This window comes from Boeremia exigua (genome assembly GCF_020726555.1).
Source record: "Boeremia exigua strain MPI-SDFR-AT-0100 chromosome Unknown C7974scaffold_5, whole genome shotgun sequence".
Taxonomy (NCBI): Eukaryota; Fungi; Ascomycota; class Dothideomycetes; order Pleosporales; family Didymellaceae; genus Boeremia; species Boeremia exigua.
In genome coordinates, this window is record NW_025763522.1 from 782,652 (window position 1) to 801,579 (window position 18,928).

The 18,928-nt window shown below is 53.2% G+C and overlaps 9 protein-coding genes across 9 annotated transcripts; 6 read left to right on the plus strand and 3 right to left on the minus strand.

Moving 5' to 3' along the window:
• Positions 1 to 279: 279 nt before the first annotated feature.
• C7974DRAFT_375273 (uncharacterized protein) lies at positions 280 to 2,025 on the plus strand (the record flags this gene model as incomplete). The annotated part of the gene is made up of 1 exon (XM_046140197.1): positions 280 to 2,025. One exon carries the CDS (start codon positions 280 to 282, stop codon positions 2,023 to 2,025), a length of 1,746 nt encoding a protein of 581 aa, XP_045997914.1.
• A 251-nt stretch (positions 2,026 to 2,276) lies between these two features.
• C7974DRAFT_357385 (uncharacterized protein) lies at positions 2,277 to 4,075 on the minus strand. Its single transcript, XM_046139618.1, has 2 exons — positions 2,889 to 4,075; positions 2,277 to 2,838 (listed from the first exon to the last, which is right to left on the minus strand). The coding sequence occupies exons 1-2, from the start codon at positions 3,633 to 3,635 to the stop codon at positions 2,485 to 2,487; spliced, it is 1,101 nt and encodes a 366-aa protein (XP_045997915.1). The 5' UTR covers positions 3,636 to 4,075; the 3' UTR covers positions 2,277 to 2,484.
• A 1-nt stretch (position 4,076) lies between these two features.
• Positions 4,077 to 5,027, plus strand: C7974DRAFT_165776 (uncharacterized protein). The gene is made up of 3 exons (XM_046136054.1): positions 4,077 to 4,093; positions 4,140 to 4,201; positions 4,255 to 5,027. The coding sequence occupies exons 1-3, from the start codon at positions 4,091 to 4,093 to the stop codon at positions 4,826 to 4,828; spliced, it is 639 nt and encodes a 212-aa protein (XP_045997916.1). The 5' UTR covers positions 4,077 to 4,090; the 3' UTR covers positions 4,829 to 5,027.
• Positions 5,028 to 5,098: 71 nt separating this feature from the next.
• On the plus strand, positions 5,099 to 7,236 carry C7974DRAFT_433278 (fungal-specific transcription factor domain-containing protein; the record flags this gene model as incomplete). The annotated part of the gene is made up of 3 exons (XM_046144912.1): positions 5,099 to 6,017; positions 6,065 to 6,560; positions 6,609 to 7,236. The coding sequence occupies 3 exons, from the start codon at positions 5,099 to 5,101 to the stop codon at positions 7,234 to 7,236; spliced, it is 2,043 nt and encodes a 680-aa protein (XP_045997917.1).
• Positions 7,237 to 8,767: 1,531 nt separating this feature from the next.
• C7974DRAFT_412169 (polyubiquitin) lies at positions 8,768 to 9,795 on the plus strand (the record flags this gene model as incomplete). Its single annotated transcript, XM_046143619.1, has 3 exons — positions 8,768 to 8,789; positions 8,847 to 9,074; positions 9,128 to 9,795. 3 exons carry the CDS (start codon positions 8,768 to 8,770, stop codon positions 9,793 to 9,795), a joined length of 918 nt encoding a protein of 305 aa, XP_045997918.1.
• A 584-nt stretch (positions 9,796 to 10,379) lies between these two features.
• On the plus strand, positions 10,380 to 11,639 carry C7974DRAFT_310277 (NADP-dependent oxidoreductase domain-containing protein; the record flags this gene model as incomplete). The annotated part of the gene is given in 5 exon segments (XM_046138263.1): positions 10,380 to 10,441; positions 10,461 to 10,611; positions 10,677 to 11,101; positions 11,158 to 11,206; positions 11,259 to 11,639. The coding sequence occupies 5 exon segments, from the start codon at positions 10,380 to 10,382 to the stop codon at positions 11,637 to 11,639; spliced, it is 1,068 nt and encodes a 355-aa protein (XP_045997919.1).
• Positions 11,640 to 11,998: 359 nt separating this feature from the next.
• C7974DRAFT_165766 (uncharacterized protein) lies at positions 11,999 to 14,419 on the plus strand. Its single transcript, XM_046136053.1, has 2 exons — positions 11,999 to 12,894; positions 12,945 to 14,419. The coding sequence occupies exons 1-2, from the start codon at positions 12,357 to 12,359 to the stop codon at positions 14,321 to 14,323; spliced, it is 1,917 nt and encodes a 638-aa protein (XP_045997920.1). The 5' UTR covers positions 11,999 to 12,356; the 3' UTR covers positions 14,324 to 14,419.
• Positions 14,420 to 14,515: 96 nt separating this feature from the next.
• Positions 14,516 to 15,310, minus strand: C7974DRAFT_412172 (serine hydrolase FSH; the record flags this gene model as incomplete). Its single annotated transcript, XM_046143620.1, has 1 exon — positions 14,516 to 15,310. The coding sequence occupies one exon, from the start codon at positions 15,308 to 15,310 to the stop codon at positions 14,516 to 14,518; it is 795 nt and encodes a 264-aa protein (XP_045997921.1).
• An 813-nt stretch (positions 15,311 to 16,123) lies between these two features.
• On the minus strand, positions 16,124 to 18,399 carry C7974DRAFT_309446 (uncharacterized protein; the record flags this gene model as incomplete). The annotated part of the gene is made up of 4 exons (XM_046138223.1): positions 16,124 to 16,413; positions 16,465 to 17,293; positions 17,411 to 18,313; positions 18,370 to 18,399. 4 exons carry the CDS (start codon positions 18,397 to 18,399, stop codon positions 16,124 to 16,126), a joined length of 2,052 nt encoding a protein of 683 aa, XP_045997922.1.
• Between the last annotated feature and the right edge of the window lie 529 nt (positions 18,400 to 18,928).

Consider the following 18,928-nt stretch of genomic DNA (forward strand, 5'->3'; position numbering starts at 1 on the left):
CGCGGTCCTGTCTCACATATCTCTTCACTGCCTCCCCCTTAATGAGCCTCCATCCGATAGCAGACAAATTCTACGAAGCCAAAGAACGCATCTGCGATACGACTGTTGGCTAGTGAAGTCAACAGAAAGGCGCCATTGTTGTAATTACTTCGACTGTCTCAAAAGGCTCGTGCTGTGCTTGAACGCGCAGTGTAGTTCTCCACCGATTCACTAATCATGATATTTTCCCTTTTTTCACTATCTCCGCCCACTCTCAACCTCTCTTCTAACATCCCCATAATGGCTTGGTCAGTCGTTTCACCCGGTAGCAGTGATTGGCTCTGTCTCACAACGATGATCTTCGTATTGTTGCTCGTATACGCTGGTGGATGGCCCGCGTGTAAGCTACTCTTTTCAGTCTCGATGGCTTTTGGCTTGAGCGCCCAACTGGTTCAACTCTTGCTACAACAACGCTTTGGCTCGATTGTCGCTGGCGCTCTTCTCTGGATCGTCTTCTGCGACTATCTCTATCTCAGGACTCCCTCTTGGCTTCGTCTTCGAGTCGCTGACAAGGTTTGTGGCATTCAACAAGCACCTCACACTGAGCGGAAACCGACCCACGACCAGCTGCGCCCCAAAACTTACATTTCGGCTCACCTTTCTGAGCTGCTCAGGGTTCACGGCAATATTACGTTTCACGAAGGACCTTTAAATGAAGTTGTGCTGTCAGCTCGGAATCGACAGTACCTAGAGTCCAAAAGTCTCTACGATCCTGGAGAAACAGCTTCCAACTTCACTGGAATCGCAACCTATCCTGGTCGACCTGTCGCCGCTGATCGAGAGGATATTCACTTTATGCTTCAGATGGTTTGGTTCTCCCTGGAAAAGAGCATCCAAGATCGCGTTGACCGAGATGGCACATTCGAGTGGAGCAGATCGCGCCATGGCATCACTGGATTAAACATCTTTGCTAGTCATCTGGAGCTGCTATGGCATCAGCAAAAGCCTCCGGTCATCGACGGCTTAGCGCATCCCGTCACTGATTTCCGCAGTATCTATAAATACGAGATGTATAGAGCTCGTAGCTTTCGACCTGCCTGTCTACCCGGATTTGAAAAACGCCATGACTCTAGGTGGTATCTCAACGATGAGGAAGCGATCAAAATCAACCAAGGATGCCTTGATTTTTCCGAACCAGAACTCGACGCTGAGCAGTCCGAGACCCTTCATGGGCTGAATGGTCATCCGGACTATGCCGGTGCAGAAGTCACAAACCCAGTCCTGGGTTGGCTTGATGACATGGATCGTGCAAACGGCTTCTACGATGCCAACGCCTATCTGCCATGCGCCTGCGGTCAGAAAGCGCTGTACGACCACCTCGCATCGCGATATAGTGTCGAGCCGGGCTACAATCCAACCCGGTACGCTCACGAAGCACCCCAACTGCAGCATCTAGACGATGCAGCACTCGATCAGGACCGCCAACGCAAGGCCCAAGAAGAAGCTCACTTCAGCGGCACCACCAGCTTCCCACGATCTCAAACCATTGCACAAGACTGCAACCTCCATGCCATACCCACAAATCGACCCTGGATCCTCATGGGAGCCTTTGATGACCCCAACGAGGCCTTGGCCGGCACTAGCAACGACCTCCCTGTCCCCGGCTTTCCAAATCTGACCAAGTACCCGCCGGGATTCCGCATGACCCGCGGCTTCCAAGAGCTCAAGCACGACTGTCTCCCGCCTCGTTGCAAGCATGGGTATTTGCACCCTCCCTTTACAGAGCACTGTATGGGCTGCTTCCCCGACGGCGAACAGCACGACGATTGCTCGGAGTGCGAGGCGCACGCTGCTGCGTGTGGACTTGAGCGAGATGCCTCGTTCGAGAAGTGCTACGAGGAGATATCTGTGGAGTGGAACACGGAGCAGTTTGAGCATGCTTACAAGAGAGAGAAGTTTCAAGAAGCGTGTGTGGTGTGGGAAAAGGAGCATGCTAGTGACCCGAACCCTCGCTTTTCCGGTTTGCCTCCTTTGACGCGTAATTGATCGCTCTGTCTGGGGCTGGATGTTTTGTCACGACGATTCTATGTATCCACTTTTGGTTGCTGTTGCTTTGCCTGCGCTGGTCATTATCAGCATGCTACTATGTAGCGGACTCAGGCGTTCAAGGATGGACGATACCCACGGCACTTATTTGGCCATTTTTTGCCATCGTAAAGAAAGTTTCCGCAACTATTTGCAGGTAGACATTGGGGATGGTGCAGTTATACTTTTTTTTTTTTTTTTTTTTTTTCGCATACAGAATTCATCACTCAGACCTCTGCAGGCTCTCTCCGTTCTCACGAGCATGGATAGTTTTCTCATGTAACCCAAACGCACTGCAATCCAGCCAAACTCTTGGGGTGTAGGAAATAAGAGCATCAATCGAGGATTTGAAAGTGTTCAGCTGTAACGTCTATGCAGAATCGCGACACATTCAGAAACATACAAACCATAGTGCCGTGCCTAATTCCCCTTCCCAAACACCTTCTCCAGCTCCGAGCACACCGCATCCGTAACCTCCTTTGTATTTGAGCTTCCACCAAGATCCTTAGTAACAATGCCGCGCTCTGTGACATTCTCTACCGCCTTCATCATCTTGTTGGCAGCTTCCTCCTCTCCCAACCATGTCAGCATCTCCGCTGCGGTCCAGAATGTGGCGACTGGGTTAGCGACCCCCTTGCCGGTGATGTCAAATGCGGAGCCGTGAATTGGCTCGAACATGGAAGGGTTCTTGCGCGAGGGGTCCAGGTTGCTGGTCGGCGCGATGCCGATGGAACCAGCCAGGGCAGCTGCGAGGTCAGAAAGGATATCGGCGTGCTGGCTTGGTTAGTGGTTTAGGACTATTAACAGGGTCTCTCATGACTTACGAGGTTGGTTGCGACGATGGTGTCGAGAGACTTCGGGTCCAGCACCATGCGGCAGGTCATGGCATCGACCAGCATCTTGTCCCACTTTACGTCAGGGAAGTCTTTCGATACCTCGACGGCGATCTCGTCCCACATGACCATGCCGTTTCTTTGAGCATTGGACTTGGTGACAACTGTCAGAAATTTCCTCTCCCTCTTCTGGGCCAGCTCGAAGGCAAATCGGATGAGTCGTTCGACAGCATGCCTTGTGAAGATGGAGACTTCTGTGGATACCTCCCATGGTTGGCCTTTGTGCGATCGGCCTCCCTGACCGGCATATTCGCCCTCTGAATTCTCGCGCACAATTACCCAGTCAAGGTCACCATGCGAGGCGTTCCTGAGAGGAGACTGTGTGCCACGGAAGATTCTTGTTGGGCGGACGTTGGCGTACTGCTGGAATGGTTGGCAAATTGCCAGTCGAAGGCCCCATAGGGAGATGTGATCCGGGACATCTGGTGCGCCAACAGCGCCAAAGAGAATAGCATCATGCTTTCTTAGTTCCTCCAGACCGCCGTCGGGAATGTAGTTCCCAGTCTTCTTGTAGGTCTCTGAGCTCCAGTCATAGTCTTTGAATTCGAGCTCAAAAGAGCGGTCGAGTGATACGAGCTTCTTCAAAACCTGTACAGCAGCATTGACAACTTCAGGACCGATGCCATCGGCGCCCATAGTTGCAATGGAATGCTTCCGCTGGATGGCAATTGGCGACATTGTGGCAGTTGAGGTTCTGATTATGATGTTGCAGCCAGAGAAGATGATGTATAGTAAATGGTCGATTGGCGAACATCTCAAGCTTATGTATTAACGTTGCGCGACTACTTGGAGTTTGCATTGGTGGATCGGCAGTGGTTCATTGCGGGGAGATGCGCGGAGAAAGAAAGGCCGCCGTACAAACTCGGGAATACACCGCACATTCTTTCTCCGATTGTCAAAGATCGCGCGACTTCAGCATCCACAAGCTGCACGATATTCACGGACAATGTACTTGCACAGGCAGAGTCAATGGTGTAAGTCGACGATGGCGATGCAGTGCAGGACGAAGAGATCCGTGCCCTGTACATAAACCCAAACTGGCATCGCTCAGTCACGTGAGAGTAGATACCCGAACACATCGATAACCGTTACTTGAAACCGTTCCATTTACAAACCTCATGTCATAGTTCTTCATGGTAAGTCAAAGCTTGTAGGTATTTCTTATGTCCGCTGATTGCGAAGGCTCTAAACCCAATTGCGTGCGATAACTGTCGGTCAAAGAAGTGCAGGTGCGACCGGCGTGTGTAGGTCCTTCTAGTCATCCCGTCTTACCACGAGCTTCCTAACGTTTTTGTAGGCCTTCATGCTCGCAATGTCGCGCATCTTCGTTGATCTGCCGGTATCAAGAAGGCGGAAAACGAGGGCTTCCAATCGCGTACATCAACAATCTTGAGAGGCGGCTGCGAGACACCGAGTCTGCACTATACGCAACCATGCTTGCATTCGACGAACGTGACAGCATCCAAGCTAGTAATTTCGGTCTCCTGAAGACGCCCCGTGAGCTGTCAAAAACCGAAAGGCAAGACGATTGGAGACGACTTCCACTTCAGACGCCTGACCAGCTCGCTATGTGGTTTCAGGAGAAAAAACTGCAAGCAGTGGCCCCTCAAGCGGAGCTACCATCCATCTCCTTTCCAGCTGTACCGGCACTTCAACCGACCGATTTGCGCGCCGAAGAGGATCCACGCATGGCTCTGCCAATTCCACACACTCCAGGATCTGAAAGTATGCACTCGCCAGCGTACCCTGAATCCGCCTCTTCAAACGTGTCGAAGGGCGTTGCCGAACAGCTCAGAGGCATTGAGCCCCCACAAGCACCCAATACTTCAGGATTGCCTCTCAAGTCGACCAGCTGGCACAACTACTTTTGAGCAACGTTTATGAACGAAGCGGTCGCATGGATCTCTATATCCAGAATGCACAAAGGACCATGAAGAGTATCACCGCACACCTGATCGTGCAGTAACTCAGCCCACAGAGCTGTTTTGTGTTGAATTACGGCGCATCGCAAGTGCGGGGTTTGTTTCTCCGTAGGGCTGAACTCACGAACTGCGATTTTGCAGCTCCACATTAACATACTTCTTACACCCATCAGTATCAGTATGGAGCACGGAGATACACAAATAAGCCCAATTCCTTCCATGGATGGGGAAAGGCCCTCGAAAAGGCGTCGCACTTCGATGCATCCACCTCGCGAAGTGGGTTTAATGCGTAGCGTCCCTGGAGACAAACTCTCAAGCTTTGTTGGAAGCGCCAGTGGTATTTACTTCATTCGATCGGTATACGGTGCAATTCGTGGCGCCCACCCATCAGCATCGACTCAGATAGAGACGCCCGAAAGCGATCACGTCCCAGGAGAAGACGATTATCTCCCTTCATCTGCGCCCAACGCCCCTGGTCAAATATGGAGAGACGAGGAGACTCAGTCCAGGCCTTTAAGTACTGTTTCATTCCAAGAGCTTGTAGACTGGAGCGCAAGCTATTTCGCCAACTGGCACCCATTTTACCCATATCTGCATGCTCCGAGTGTATTGGAGTACTTCGAGAAATTACCGCAACTCAACGAGCAAGTTAACGATGGCGCGCCAAATTTCCAGATGACAATCCTACGATCCATAATGTCTATATCGCTTGCAGATCACCGACAATCATCTGGGTTGGACACGGCGCAATACCCTGCGGACCTTGTTTTCAAATCTTACGACCATGCAGTAGACTGCCTCCAGCATGTTCTGACCCGTCCGACAACCCTTCAATCCCTTCAGGCAGCTATAAGCGTACAACTCTTCTTAGTCTCGATGCTTCGGCTTAATGCTGCTAGTCGCCTAGGCGGTCTTGTGATTCGAATGGCACTCCAGCTTGGGCTACACCGTTGCCCAACCCGATTCCCGTCCTTTTCGGTCGCGGAGAAGGAACACCGCCAGAGAATTTTCTGGTCACTCTACGCTATTGATCGCTTCATATGCCAATCCATGGGTCTCCCATTAAGCCTCCACGACGATGACGTTGATGTTTGCTACCCGACTGCTGAGCGGCATCTGGGTCATCAGTACCCTACAGGTAAGGGGAATGACGTTTAGCGGTTTAACTCACTCACGATATGGTAGATGATAGACTACGGCTCACCAGCCTTGTGGCGCGACAATATACTATACGAGGTCAGATTATAGAACTACGAAACAAATCGCTTCATTATGTCCAAAAAGATCCTGACAAGGCGACTGCTTTAACGGCGAAGCTAGCGCAATGGTGGAACGATGTGGAAGACTTCCATGACACAGAAGATGATCAGCATGCGTCTGCATACCATCGTGCCGTCTTGACGATTTTGAAGCACGAGTCGATCATCTCTCTGAACCGACCAACTCTCGCAGCTTCACGTCAGGGACATGCATATGATGCTGCTCTTCAGCAATGCATTGGTTCTGCAAGAGCCATCATCACGACACTGCACAAAGCTATTAAGCCGAGGCATCAACGCGAGCCAACGTCGGACGCTCTAGCATTGCTGTGGCCATCGTGCACATGGGCAGTTTGGATCAGCACATTCATCCTGTTCCATGCTGCCAGCAGTCATCACGTCTCAGATGGAATCGTCTCCCGGTTTGTAGAACTTGGGCTTCATTGTGAACAGGGCTAACAAAACTATAGGCTTGCCGATAAAGCTCTCGATGTACTCCATCATCTTGCTCGAAGAGGAAGTGTATGGCCCGAAGCCAGTGCCACTGCTGTTCGCGAGTTGCGTGATCGCCTCACCCAGCGTCCTTCTCGACACCTGAGTTCAGATCACCCGCCGACCACATTGAACGAGACCAGCGCAAGAACGGATCTGACATCAGATGCGAGCATATCTGCTCAGCCACACTACACAAGTTCTAGTGGATTGGAAGCACCCCAAAGCGAAAACAACGATGGGCCAAACCGCTCTACTTCCAGCATGGGCTTGCCACAGGAACGTGCCGGCACTCACGTCGCTCAGCCAGCCACAGCTGGGTCGACCTCATCTCACAATACCTTCACACAAGCTTCAAGCGCACACCAAGTAGCAGAAGCGCCTCAGTCATCCACTAACGCTTCCTCCGTTCCGTACAATAACACCAATGCTCCAGTCTTCGATTTTGGCAGCTCAGAGTGGAGCGACTTCCTGCAGGCCAACGACACCTTCGACACGAGCGCACCGCTTCCTCAAGTTGATGGCGTGGACCCGTACATTGGTTTTGATATACCATTCTGGCTTGGTCAAGATCAGTATTGGGATATGCTGCACGACCGTAACTGAGAGCAGTATTGCAGAGTTTTGGACTCGTTGGGATAGCTTGAATTCGTCAAGTTTGTTTCACGAAGCTGTGTTGTACTTAGGTATTGGCGTTTGAACCTCAAGGGTTTGCTCCCTGTCGACAGACGGAGACGATCTAGCACCTCGTTTCTCCTGGCACGTAGAATGTAACCTTCCGTGCTCTTGGAATCGAAAGAGAGACACAGTGGATGTAAGAAGAAGCGATTGTAGTTGGAAGGAGGTACGAGCAAATAATCAACGGTCCAACGAGACACTAACCGGGAATGGTCTTGACAGTGCTATGCAAGCTATCGCCTCGTGCAAGTGTGCATAATACTGTCTTTATGCAGCTAAGTGGTAGCGATGGCCTAGATCCACGCATTCTCATTAAGTCACAGATGCTTTGCCTCGTTCACAGTCTCGCTCTGGACCTGTCTCGCTGTGGCACTCCGTAGATCAACCGAAGGTGAGCTGGGGATTATGACCAAGCCGTTAATACGGTACTGGCTTGACAGGGGGTTTGGATAGGAGATGGGCTTCAACTTAGTAGCAACAATGTGACCTCAGACCTACAATGATTGCATACCAGAAAAACGCACCCACTGAGCGATCTATATTACCTAGGAAGTAGCCATGTGCACTTGGTCTAAGATCGTGGATTCAGGGTCCATCACTGGCCAAACGAGCTCGGCCGCGGTGGCGCACAACCTCGCCCGAGCACAACAGGGCATTTCAAGCTTTTAAAACGCCACTTGTTGTTGTCGCAAAACGAGCCGCAAAGTCTTCGCCCAACATGTTCGGGTTGGGTGATTTTCGCCACTAAGCATGACTGTTTGCAGGCAGGCTGCGGTGAATGCAAGGCCCGTGCGTCGTCTCATACGTCAGCGATGCACCGCAATCAAAGCGTCTTATCGCATCATGCACAAGGTCAAAGTGTTTGACCATGGGGGCAGCTCCTATGGTAGTTTGCAGAAACACTGAAGCCGCAGTAAGCGCAAGACGACAATCTGGTAGGTACCTACGTACTGAAGTCCTCGGTACGTGAGTACCGGAGTGGAGGCAATGTTGCCTTGTTTGATCGATAAGGAAGCGTCACATGGGGCCGGACGCGCCATTATGGGGCGCGATAACGGGAAGCGGGGAAGCAACGAACAGGCCACCACGCTCTGGGTGGCACAACGACAGCAGCTTGTCTTACTTCGACGATAGTAGTGAGAGAGCATTCCAGCTCGCTGCGAAAGGTACGGCTGACAAAGAGCAAACTTGCAAAGTGAGTGAATTGCGCCGCACACTTTTGGTCGAACCTGCCCGAACGTTCCGAGTTCCTGATCTCATTGGTGCAGGGGCCACCTTGGGTTAGCGTCACCATCACTGTCACAGCCTCATTGCCGCCTGCGCCTGCCTCCCATATAAGACCTGGCTCGCCCCTCAGTCTCGCTTTCTCCTACACCACACTCCACCGTTCAACCTACAACTCGCACATACGCTGCAAACACTATCAAACAGTCACATCTACCCCAAAACAACCACAGCCATGCAGATCTTCGTCAAGACCCGTAAGTAGCGCTCGCCGCCACCGCCATTTGCGTATCCGGTTGCTAACAGCTCCATAGTCACCGGTAAGACGATCACCCTTGAGGTGGAGTCCTCCGACACTATCGACAACGTCAAGAGCAAGATCCAGGACAAGGAGGGCATTCCCCCTGATCAGCAACGCTTGATCTTCGCCGGCAAGCAGCTTGAGGACGGCCGTACCCTGTCCGACTACAACATCCAGAAGGAGTCAACCCTCCACCTTGTCCTCCGCCTTCGTGGTGGTATGCAGATCTTCGTCAAGACTCGTAGGTTGCCACAACACCCTTCGCGCATCACCTCATGCTAACACTGCCTCTAGTGACCGGCAAGACCATCACCCTTGAAGTCGAGTCGTCCGATACTATTGACAATGTCAAGTCGAAGATTCAGGACAAGGAAGGCATCCCCCCGGACCAGCAGCGCCTGATTTTCGCCGGCAAGCAGCTCGAGGATGGCCGCACCCTCTCCGACTACAACATCCAGAAGGAATCCACACTGCATCTCGTCCTGCGTCTGCGTGGTGGTATGCAAATCTTCGTCAAGACCCTGACTGGCAAGACTATCACACTTGAGGTTGAGTCGTCGGATACCATCGACAACGTCAAGTCGAAGATTCAGGACAAGGAGGGTATTCCCCCGGACCAGCAGCGTCTCATCTTTGCTGGTAAGCAGCTGGAGGATGGTCGCACACTCTCGGACTACAACATTCAGAAGGAATCCACTCTCCACTTGGTGCTTCGTCTCCGTGGTGGTATGCAGATTTTCGTCAAGACACTCACCGGCAAGACCATTACGTTGGAGGTTGAGTCTAGCGACACCATCGACAACGTCAAGTCCAAGATCCAGGACAAGGAGGGCATCCCACCTGACCAGCAGCGTCTTATCTTCGCTGGTAAGCAGTTGGAAGACGGTCGCACGCTTTCCGACTACAACATTCAGAAGGAGTCGACGCTGCACTTGGTGCTCCGTCTGCGCGGTGGACAGTAGGTGATCATGCTCCGACGATGATTTCTGGCAAGGCGTTCGTAGGAAATGATTGCAGCCTACGGGCTGGAATCTTGGTTTATTCATAGTTAGCACGGCCGTACACTTCGTACAAAGGCCAGATCTTCAATGCAACACGCATGCCTTCGGGTGAGAGTTAGCTCTCAAAAACATTTCGTCTACAGCACGTTCGTGAGGTCCCTCTGATCATTGCAAATGGCCATCGTCACCAAACCCATGCTATTGAAGAGGCTGTCCATTTTAGCTGTCCCGCCCTTAACAAGGAGCAGTGGCACACCGATTAACTGAGGCTGTACAACGCAAACAAGATATCATGCCATCATGGCGTTCCGAAATTACTCGGAGTGACCCAGTGCAACAGCTCGGTACCCCACATTGTCGGACTTAAAAGGTATCTCCATGGACAAGCTCGGGGTTTAAGCATTTAACTAACCAGCTTTGAAAGCTCCATGGATTGAATCATCTGCCCCGCTCGAATAAAGCTGAGCAGAGCTTCTCTCAACGTGATTTCTTCCAACACTTCTCCGAGTTGAATTTGAGCCCAAAGGAAGCACCTGTCGACTACAATGGCTGAACAAAAGATGCAATACGTCAAGTCGGTCTCCCTACCATTGGCAGGTACAGAAGGGTCACTGACTGCTGCGTAGTCTGGGGAAGTCCGGACTGAAGGTCTCGAAAGTTATCCTGGGTGCCATGAGCTTTGGTAGCGACAAGTGGCAGCCCTGGGTCTTGAACGAGGAAGCATCTCTGCCTATCCTCGAGCACGCATACAAGAATGGCATCAACACTTGGGACACAGTATGTACCGTCATGCCTATTAAGGGTGACTCATACGAAAAGAATGCAGCTAATGTTTGCTCCAGGCTGATATCTATTCCCACGGCATCTCCGAGAAAATCATCGCGAAAGCTATCAAGCAATACAATATTCCTCGCAACAAGATCGTTCTACTTTCAAAATGCTACTTTGGCGTCGATGAAGAAGACCCGTCCCTTGGTATCGCATCCGTTTCCGTCAACGACGGCGAGATGGTCAACCAGGTCGGTCTCAGCCGCAAGCACATCTTCGATGCTGTCCAGAAGAGCGTCGAGCGCCTCGGCACATACATCGATGTCCTACAGATCCATCGCCTCGACCGCGGTACACCCAGGGAGGAGATCATGAAGGCCCTGAACGATGTTGTAGAGAAGGGCTGGGTTAGGTACATTGGTGCCAGCTCCATGGCAGCCTGGGAGTTCCAGACCCTACAGAACATCGCAGAGAAGAATGGATGGCATAAGTTCATCAGGTACGCGCTTCATAAGTCACTTATGCACTTTCAAGTGACCGCTAACGTTCGACCAGTATGCAGAACTACTACAACCTGATCTACCGCGAAGAGGAGAGGGAAATGGTAAGTCCTTTGACCACATGATGTAGTATTATTATGCTCACAAGAACGCCAGATTCCATACTGTCAAGACACCGGCGTAGGCCTCATCCCGTGGTCTCCCATCGCCCGCGGTGCACTCACACGTCCCTGGACCGACCGCTCCTCAAACCGCGCGCAGACCGACAATTTCCTCGACCTACTCGTCCACAGCCGCGAAGACAAGATCGACCAAGAAATCATCAGTCGTGTGGAGCAGATTGCAAAGAAGAACAATGTCAGCATGGCATGTATCGCAACAGCCTGGTGCATCAAGAAGGGCGTCTGCCCGATCATTGGTCTTAGCAGCAAGGAGAGGGTGGAAGAGGCGGTTGTGAACTCGAACTACAAGTTGAGTGATGAGGATGCGAAGTTCCTGGAGGAGAGGTATGCGCCCAAGGAGAGGCAGGGATTCTAGATTAAAGTATATGGAGAGTGCGTTGAACAAAAGAGAATGTAGTCCTCCGTCAAGATCAATCATACGAGCGTCGTCTGTGACATTGGAAAAGGCCGCTCTGGTCGTCGAAGTGATATACAAGATGCAACGTATAGGGGTTGGAAATGCCATTGTGCTTTGAGTCCACCCATCTGCTATACGTCAATACGATGAAAGATCTTCAGAGATGCCTTTTTCAAACATTGCCATGTTAAGTTTCGCAACAAACACCAAGTTGAGCCCTAGGGCAACGTATTCGGTTTTGTTCTGGCCTTTTCAGGGTCCACTTCGTCAAGGATCATGGATGAGGAAGGAGGCGCACCCCGCGATTCGCAGGGATGACGTCGTAAACAATCACGTATCCGCGTGTTGCTCATGCACAATCCCACAGGCCTGTGAGCCTTGTAAATCAGGATGCACTCCCTTAACAACCCAAATTCCTGTCCTGATCCTTGCATCGTTGTTTGTGCGATCTTTTGTTCGATACCCTGCTGCGCCTGTTGTGATTATTCTTGACTTCATCGCTCGTCACCCGAGACGCCGAACATTGTAGTCAGCTATCGGCGTGACCACTACGGATATCACGGAAAGCGAGAGCATTAAGTCAAGCGCGCCTGGCTACATCATCGTCATATACTACGACCATACTTATTCCAATCCCGTCAGAACCCGCAAAGCGCATATCCCGAGATTCTCAACATGGCCGAGCTGCACAAGGCGCTGGAGTGCCTTCGGCCGAAGGACTTTAGCGACGTCCCAACCGACGACCTCACGAGCTTTCTGCCCGAGATTCTCGCGAATGCGGAACTCATCGCGAATTCAGTCCCTCCGCCTCCAAATGGCACGCCCTACGAGTCGGCGCAGCGCACGCGCACAATCCCACAGCCTGCAATCAGCGCCGCGGACCTCACAAAGTCGGAGGTCCGACGGCCGCCACCTGCGAAGGAACATGAAGTGCTGCAGAAAGCATGGGGAAAGCCGGTGAAGCTCGGAGCCAAGGAGAACGCGACGGGCATGAGCGTATTCAAAATGGCAGGGCACGACAGACACGGCGCGTGGTTCTCGCGAACGAGTGTGCATGAAGGTCTTGGGTTCTCCAAGTGGAAACGCATGATGCAGAGGGAGTTTCCTGAGAGCTTGGAGGTACAAGGCGGGCCTGGCGAGGGCAACATCAGAGGCATTGGTGGAGACCAGAGACTGGAGGATATGACAATAGCTGGCATTGGCAATCTGCAAGGTATGAGCGTACCTGTACTAGAAGCGTTGACAGAATCTGACCATGAGGAGTTTACCAGCTCTCTGCGCAGTTCCCAGGCCCGACATCGCCGCGCGAATTCATCACACTACTCATCACTTCGGAAACTGCCCTCAGCGACGCCTCCAAAGTCGGCTCTGCAATACCACGACACTGGATGGTCGTCTCGATCCCTGTGTCGCACCCGGACGCGCCGCCCCGTGACGGAATGGTCCGGGGCTTTTACGAGTCTATCGAGATGATCCGGGAGATACCGCTGGAGGGCAACGAGGATATCGAGTCGAACCCAGTCGAATGGATAATGGTCACGCGCAGTGATCCCGGAGGCGGCATACCACGTTTCATGGTCGAGCGAAACGTACCGAGCAGCATTGTAGCAGATGCTGCCAAATTCCTGGACTGGGCGTGCGCACGAGACGATGACGGATTGGACGAGGCACCGAAGGCCAATTTGGACGGTGCAGTAGATAGCTTACAGCAAGGCCAGGACGCGCAGTCGCGACACCCGCTAGAAAACTCGAACGGCCTTGGTGCAGGAGTGGGTACCAGCATAGCGGAGAGACCGTCGTCGATGAGCCACCGAGCTTCACTGCGAAAACCCGAACACATACAGCCTGCACAAGACGGTTATCTGGATCAGCTGAAAGATGCGGTAAGCGGTCTCGGCGCATATGTCCCAGACGCCATGAATCCCATGCCGCAACTACAGCGCACTATCTCCAGCAGCTCCTCCTCTACAGATTCGAGCGTCGACTCTTTTGCCTCAGCGGAGCAATTCACAACGGCGCCGCAAGGCCTGCCTATCGACAACTCAATTCCCACACCTTCAACAGCGTCTGAAGCATCTTTACCTTTAGACGAAGACAACCACCATACGCGCGAACTGAACAAGATCGAAACCAAGAAGGCCCAACTGCGTGAAAAACTCGAAGCAGACCGCGAGAAGCAGAAAATGGCCGCAGCCAACGATTCGCAGAGGAGCCAGAAGGAGATGGACAAGGCTGCTGAGAAGCATGTGAGAGACAAGAAGAAGCAGGAAGACAAGTACGCGAAGGAGATACGGAAACTGGAAGAACGCCGCGCAAAGGAGACCAAGAAGTTCCTCGCTAAGCAGCAGAAGGAGGCTGATAAGAGTAAGCTCAACACTGCGCAGAGGGAACGTGACGAGTACAAGAGGGAGAAGGATCTGTATGAGCAGGAGAACAAGTTGCTTAAGGACCAGGTTGCTGAGCTGCAGAGAGAGAACACAGCACTGGTCGCCAAGCTTGGCAAGTCGGACATTGGAAAAGATATCCTGGCGAGTGTGAGGAACGATGGAGGGAGAGCGAGGGCAAGTAGTAGGGCGAGTGGAAGTTCGTCGAAGAGCGGGAGAGCGCCGTTGACAAGGACTGGGACTGCTCCGGTGTCTTGAAATTGTTGTTGGCGTCTACTTTCTCTCCTGTCTCATCGTATTTTCATCATAGCGAGCGTTGAGTTAATCTCTCTCAAACATACAGCAATCTGTCACGAACAAGAACCCAATAAACTATCTCACGAGATCTCGTTGCTTAGGCGTCTACTTCTATCATCTAGCTCATAACAGAAACTCAAGGAGCCTGACTCTCTATGCCGCCGCATCCTTGCCTCCATCCAGAATACGCAGCTGCTCAACCAACCAATCCTTCATCTGCTCCGACTCCTCAGGCTTCTGCGGGTAGTGATGTCCCATATCCCACACCTCCACCTTACTCTTCCCATCCGCCACCTCAAAATGACCCTTAATCAGCCCCTCACCCGCCCACCTCCACTCATCCTGCTCGCCCAACACATGCAACACCGGCGCCGCAATCTTCTCCTTCTTCAACGCCTCCCGCTCCTCCTCACCCAGCCCCTGCACCTCCGGCAACTTCAGCACTCCCAGAGGCAGCAACGGCGGCGCATAACTCGAGCACACGCTCAGCGCAAAGTGGAAGCTCGCCAGCCAGTCCTCGCCCCTGGCGCCGACCTCGCGCCTGATCTGCGCCCCGCGCAGCAAGCCAGCCACCACTTTCGTCCCCTGGCTGAACCCGACCAGCCCGACCACCCGCCCGCCGCCCGTGGTCACCCGCTGCACCGCCTCGCGCACCAGCTTCTCAACCTCCTTGCTCAGCTCCGGCGTCGACGTCCCCGCGCACATGATCTCGACGCTGACTTTCTCGGCAGGCGGCAGCCAGCGCGCGAACGGGCCGCAGCCGTCGAAGAATGGGAGGACGCCTGGGCCTGCGGGGGAGGGGAAGGGGGCTTCGAGGGGCTCGATGTTGAAGTGCGGTTTGAGGACGCGGTTGAGGCGGGCGAGCTGCACGGTGTGGATTGTGGCGTTACTGCCGGAGCCGTGGAAGGCGAGGAGCGTGGGTTTTGGGGGGGTGTTGGCGTCCGACATGGTGCGTGGTGGGGGGCTGAGGGTGAAGAAGGATGTGGGTTCTGTTGCCATGCAGAGGCCTGGTAGGTAGATTGATGGCGTTTGGCGTTGTGAAATCCTCTGTTTATGGGCTTTTCCTCTGTTTTGTTGTGGGGTTGGAGTGTTCGGAGAGTTGTGTGCTTGTTGGAGGAGTTGTTGTAGATGGTCGAATCTGGAATGTGCCCCTCTTTCACGCTCTTTGCGCAGTTCGCTAATGTTCAGATCGCTTTGCTCCTGCCTTTACTTCAGTGAAATATCTAGTGCTCAAACGCTGATCTATTCTTACCCGAACGTCGTAACACGTGGGAAGAGAATGCTGCAAGGCAGTTGATACTGTCAGATGACGTGGGGCTGGATACCGAACTGTCGGCCTGACTCTGACTCCCGAGGTCGGCACTGCCCATGGTCACGCATTGCGTCATCACCCAATGCACTGAATAAGTTCACTGTCTTTCGATGTTCATTCTCTCATTATGTATACACATCAAATCGTGGGAATCATTTCGTACATGCAATCCAGCTAACACCATTGCAACAAAGCCCAAATTTGATATGACTTTGCACCGAATTCGCCGACCTTAACTAGACTGCAAAAAGAGTTCCAGGGCAAAATGATGGAAGACCATGATCATAGATCGTTCTGATCTTTCCGAAACGCCGACGTGCACCGGGGTGCAGTTGCAAATGACAAAAGAGATAGCTTCATGGTGTGAGTGTTTGTCTTGGGAGCAACTTCAAGACCTCGTGAGGTTCCACAAGCAGAACCAGCATGCAGGTACGCTCCTGAATGCTCGTTCAGGCCTTGGTCCGCTTAGGAGTAGCCAGGAAAGCAAGCCTGGACTTGCTCATAGCGCTTCCAGGAGTACGGCGCGGTGTCTTGCTTGCGCTGGCGGTGGCCTTTGCAGGTGTTGACGGAGTAGGAGTCGGCCTGGCCTTCTTGGCAGAACGAGGGTTCTCCAGACGATCATCGTTCTCCTTGTCCTCCGACGACTCCTTGAGGGTCTCGAGCTTGCGCTTCGTGTTTTGGACAACAGAGGGTGCGTCGCTCTTGCGGACCATACGAATGGTGCCTGTAGTTGTCGGACCTAGAAATCAATGTCAGCTGGAGCTTCTCGGCTATATGTGTCAAAACTTACCAAAATTGACAGGCTTGCCTGACTCGAAAGAGAAGCTGCGCGGCTGGCTTGCAGTTTCGTCACCGAATGTGAGACGGCGAGCAGGGGACGATGTAGGGGAGGCATCGCCTTGTGGCAGCTTGGGATAATTCAGACCTCCAAGACTGGGGTAGACGACGGCACCAGAAGGAACTTCACTGCCAGCACGGAACTTCATAGGCGAAGGCGACTTGGTCACATCGTCCGGTTCAGCACGACCAATCGTGCTGCTGCTGAAATTGACATGCTTCTTGACTGGTGCAGTAGCTGGGATCATAGGAGGAGCCATGTCCCAAGCTGATTCTGGTGGAGGGGACATGTGTGTGCCGGCAGCAATCTTGGCAGGATCGTCGGAGAACTTGCGACTAGGAGTACGAAGAATGGAACGAACTTGTTGCAAATTTCGCTTCGCCTGCAGCATGCTCTCGCGGGCACCATCTCGCAGCGAACGGCTGATGTGAGCTGGCGAGAACAGATTCCTCGCAGAAGGAGACTGTGGAATCATCGAAGTGGTCTTTGTAGCCTTGACGGTCTGCGAGCCTGTGCGAGCCAGCGAAGACTTAGTGGGTGTCATTAGTCTCGCCGCAAGACGTGGAAGTGCGGTCTGAGATGTGATCTTGCGCGGTGGAACAGGAAGTTTAGATGAAGACGCTTCTGCGTTGCCATCGCGAGATGTTGGGCGTGTTGTTGCGGCATCGTCCACTTCAGTGCGCTTGACACGCTTCGGCGCTGGGTTGTTGGAGCCCTCTTGGGAAGCAACCAAACGGACAGTAGACTGTGAACGTGGCAGACTAGAGCCAGTGAGGTCGATCTTGGACTGAGTGCGCTTCAGGGGCGTGGGTGGGATCTTGCTGGAGGGTTCTGCACTCGTCTTGGGCTGAAGGCGCTGTACCACGGGTGTTTTTGCGCCGGGCTCGGTGAGATCAACTGTCGACTGCGTGCGTTTCGGCGTTGCAGCAGATTTCGAGCTTGACTCAGCCAGATCCATCTTCGACTGTGTGCGCTTCAGCTTGCTAGGCTCCGGCGCAGCTAGATCCGGCTTTGAGGGCGTTTTCTTCATACGCCAAGCTGACGGGTGGTTCGCAACAGAGTCCATCTTCTTGAACTGAGCCATGTGGATGTCGCTGAAACGTGCCATCTTACCCTTGGCATCCGCCTTCTTTCGCGCTGGGGTAACATCTGCCTTGGTAGTGAACTCGTTCGCACCGAAGATGGCACGGCCTGGAGTCGCGGCGATAGCTGGTTCTTTCAGGATGTTGCGCGTGGTTGGGCTAAGTTCGCCGAGCTTAGAGGTTTCGGCGACCTTGGAGAAGGGAGACTTGAACTGGAAGCGGAAGCCACTGGGCGACGAGCCTGAGATGGCGGCATTACCCTTAGACGCAGGCGCGGGGGTCTTTGAGGGCGTTCCTGGCGCGTGACCAGCGGCCTTGGGCGGTGCAGTGTGGGCTCCAAGCGACTGGAATCCCAGCCAGCGCGCTTCGTCTAGAGGCTTCGCTGTGCTGGCGTGGTGCAGCGCGGGATGCATCTCGTCACCGGTGGGCTTGATAGGCGTACGGTTCGTGGGCGTTCGCGCCGCAGAGGCAGCAGCAAGCAGCTTGGCAGAGGTGCTCTTGCCGGAGGGTGTCTGCGCTCCAGGTGCTCTTGCTACAGGCAGCCTGGGAATAGTCCTGGGCGCGTCTGCGGTGGACTTTTGCGGGGTCTTGTTGACAGGCTCTGGGAGTTCGGCGACTGAAGGCAGATCAAGTAGTTGATCATGCTCTTGCTCAGACTGCGCTGTCTCCCAGCTCTCATTAGATCCGGCCCTTATCATCCTATCGGGTGTAGGCGTAGGCTATACATGAGGTCAGTCCATGTTTGTTTACACCAGGGGCGCGCGCGATCGCATACCTTCTGCAGCCTCGCTGAACGTCGTGCCATGGTGAGTAGTAACAGCTACAAGTTACGAGTCGTGTCAATGTATAACTACGGCGGATTTGGGTAGCCCTGTGTGGGTCGAGAAGGTTATATGGCGAGGATGCAAGGCGGCTAGCCGATGTAAACAAGTCCGTGCAGTGCGGGTCTGCGCTACGTCAAACGCTGCGTCATTGGTTTGGCCTCTGCAAAGTGCTACCTCGAGTCGCATCACAGCAGAACGTTGTCGCAGATGTTGTGATTGTAAACACAACAGTCAAGCAGCTGTCATGTACTGTACCGAGCCGCTCCCGCTGCTTTCTGATGCAATGGTGCAGCTGGTCACCTGCCGCGCAGACCCGGCATTGTAAGCGGGACGAGAACACCAGACTCCAAATACAGAGCACCTAGCCGAATAGTGATACTGATCGTGCTGATTTTCTCTGGGTGCTATAGGACTTCTCATATCGATGTTGTGGTTACCAGAGTCAGTCACAGCTACTGTCCTGGATGGCCACCGTCAGAAATTGAGCACTGCCGCTGCAGTCAACGAGCA

Bases quoted from the DNA above. Each gene is read 5' to 3' on its own strand.
- C7974DRAFT_357385 (XM_046139618.1), bottom strand. From the start codon at position 3,635: ATGTCGCCAATTGCCATCCAGCGGAAGCATTCCATTGCAACTATGGGC. The intron at 2,839-2,888 runs GTAAGTCATGAG...TAACCAAGCCAG, and splicing joins CCATCGTCGCAACCAACCTC to CACGCCGATATCCTTTCTGA.
- C7974DRAFT_165776 (XM_046136054.1), top strand. The intron at 4,202-4,254 runs GTAGGTCCTTCT...ACGTTTTTGTAG, and splicing joins TGCAGGTGCGACCGGCGTGT to GCCTTCATGCTCGCAATGTC.
- C7974DRAFT_165766 (XM_046136053.1), top strand. From the start codon at position 12,357: ATGGCCGAGCTGCACAAGGCGCTGGAGTGCCTTCGGCCGAAGGACTTT. The intron at 12,895-12,944 runs GTATGAGCGTAC...GACCATGAGGAG, and splicing joins TGGCATTGGCAATCTGCAAG to TTTACCAGCTCTCTGCGCAG.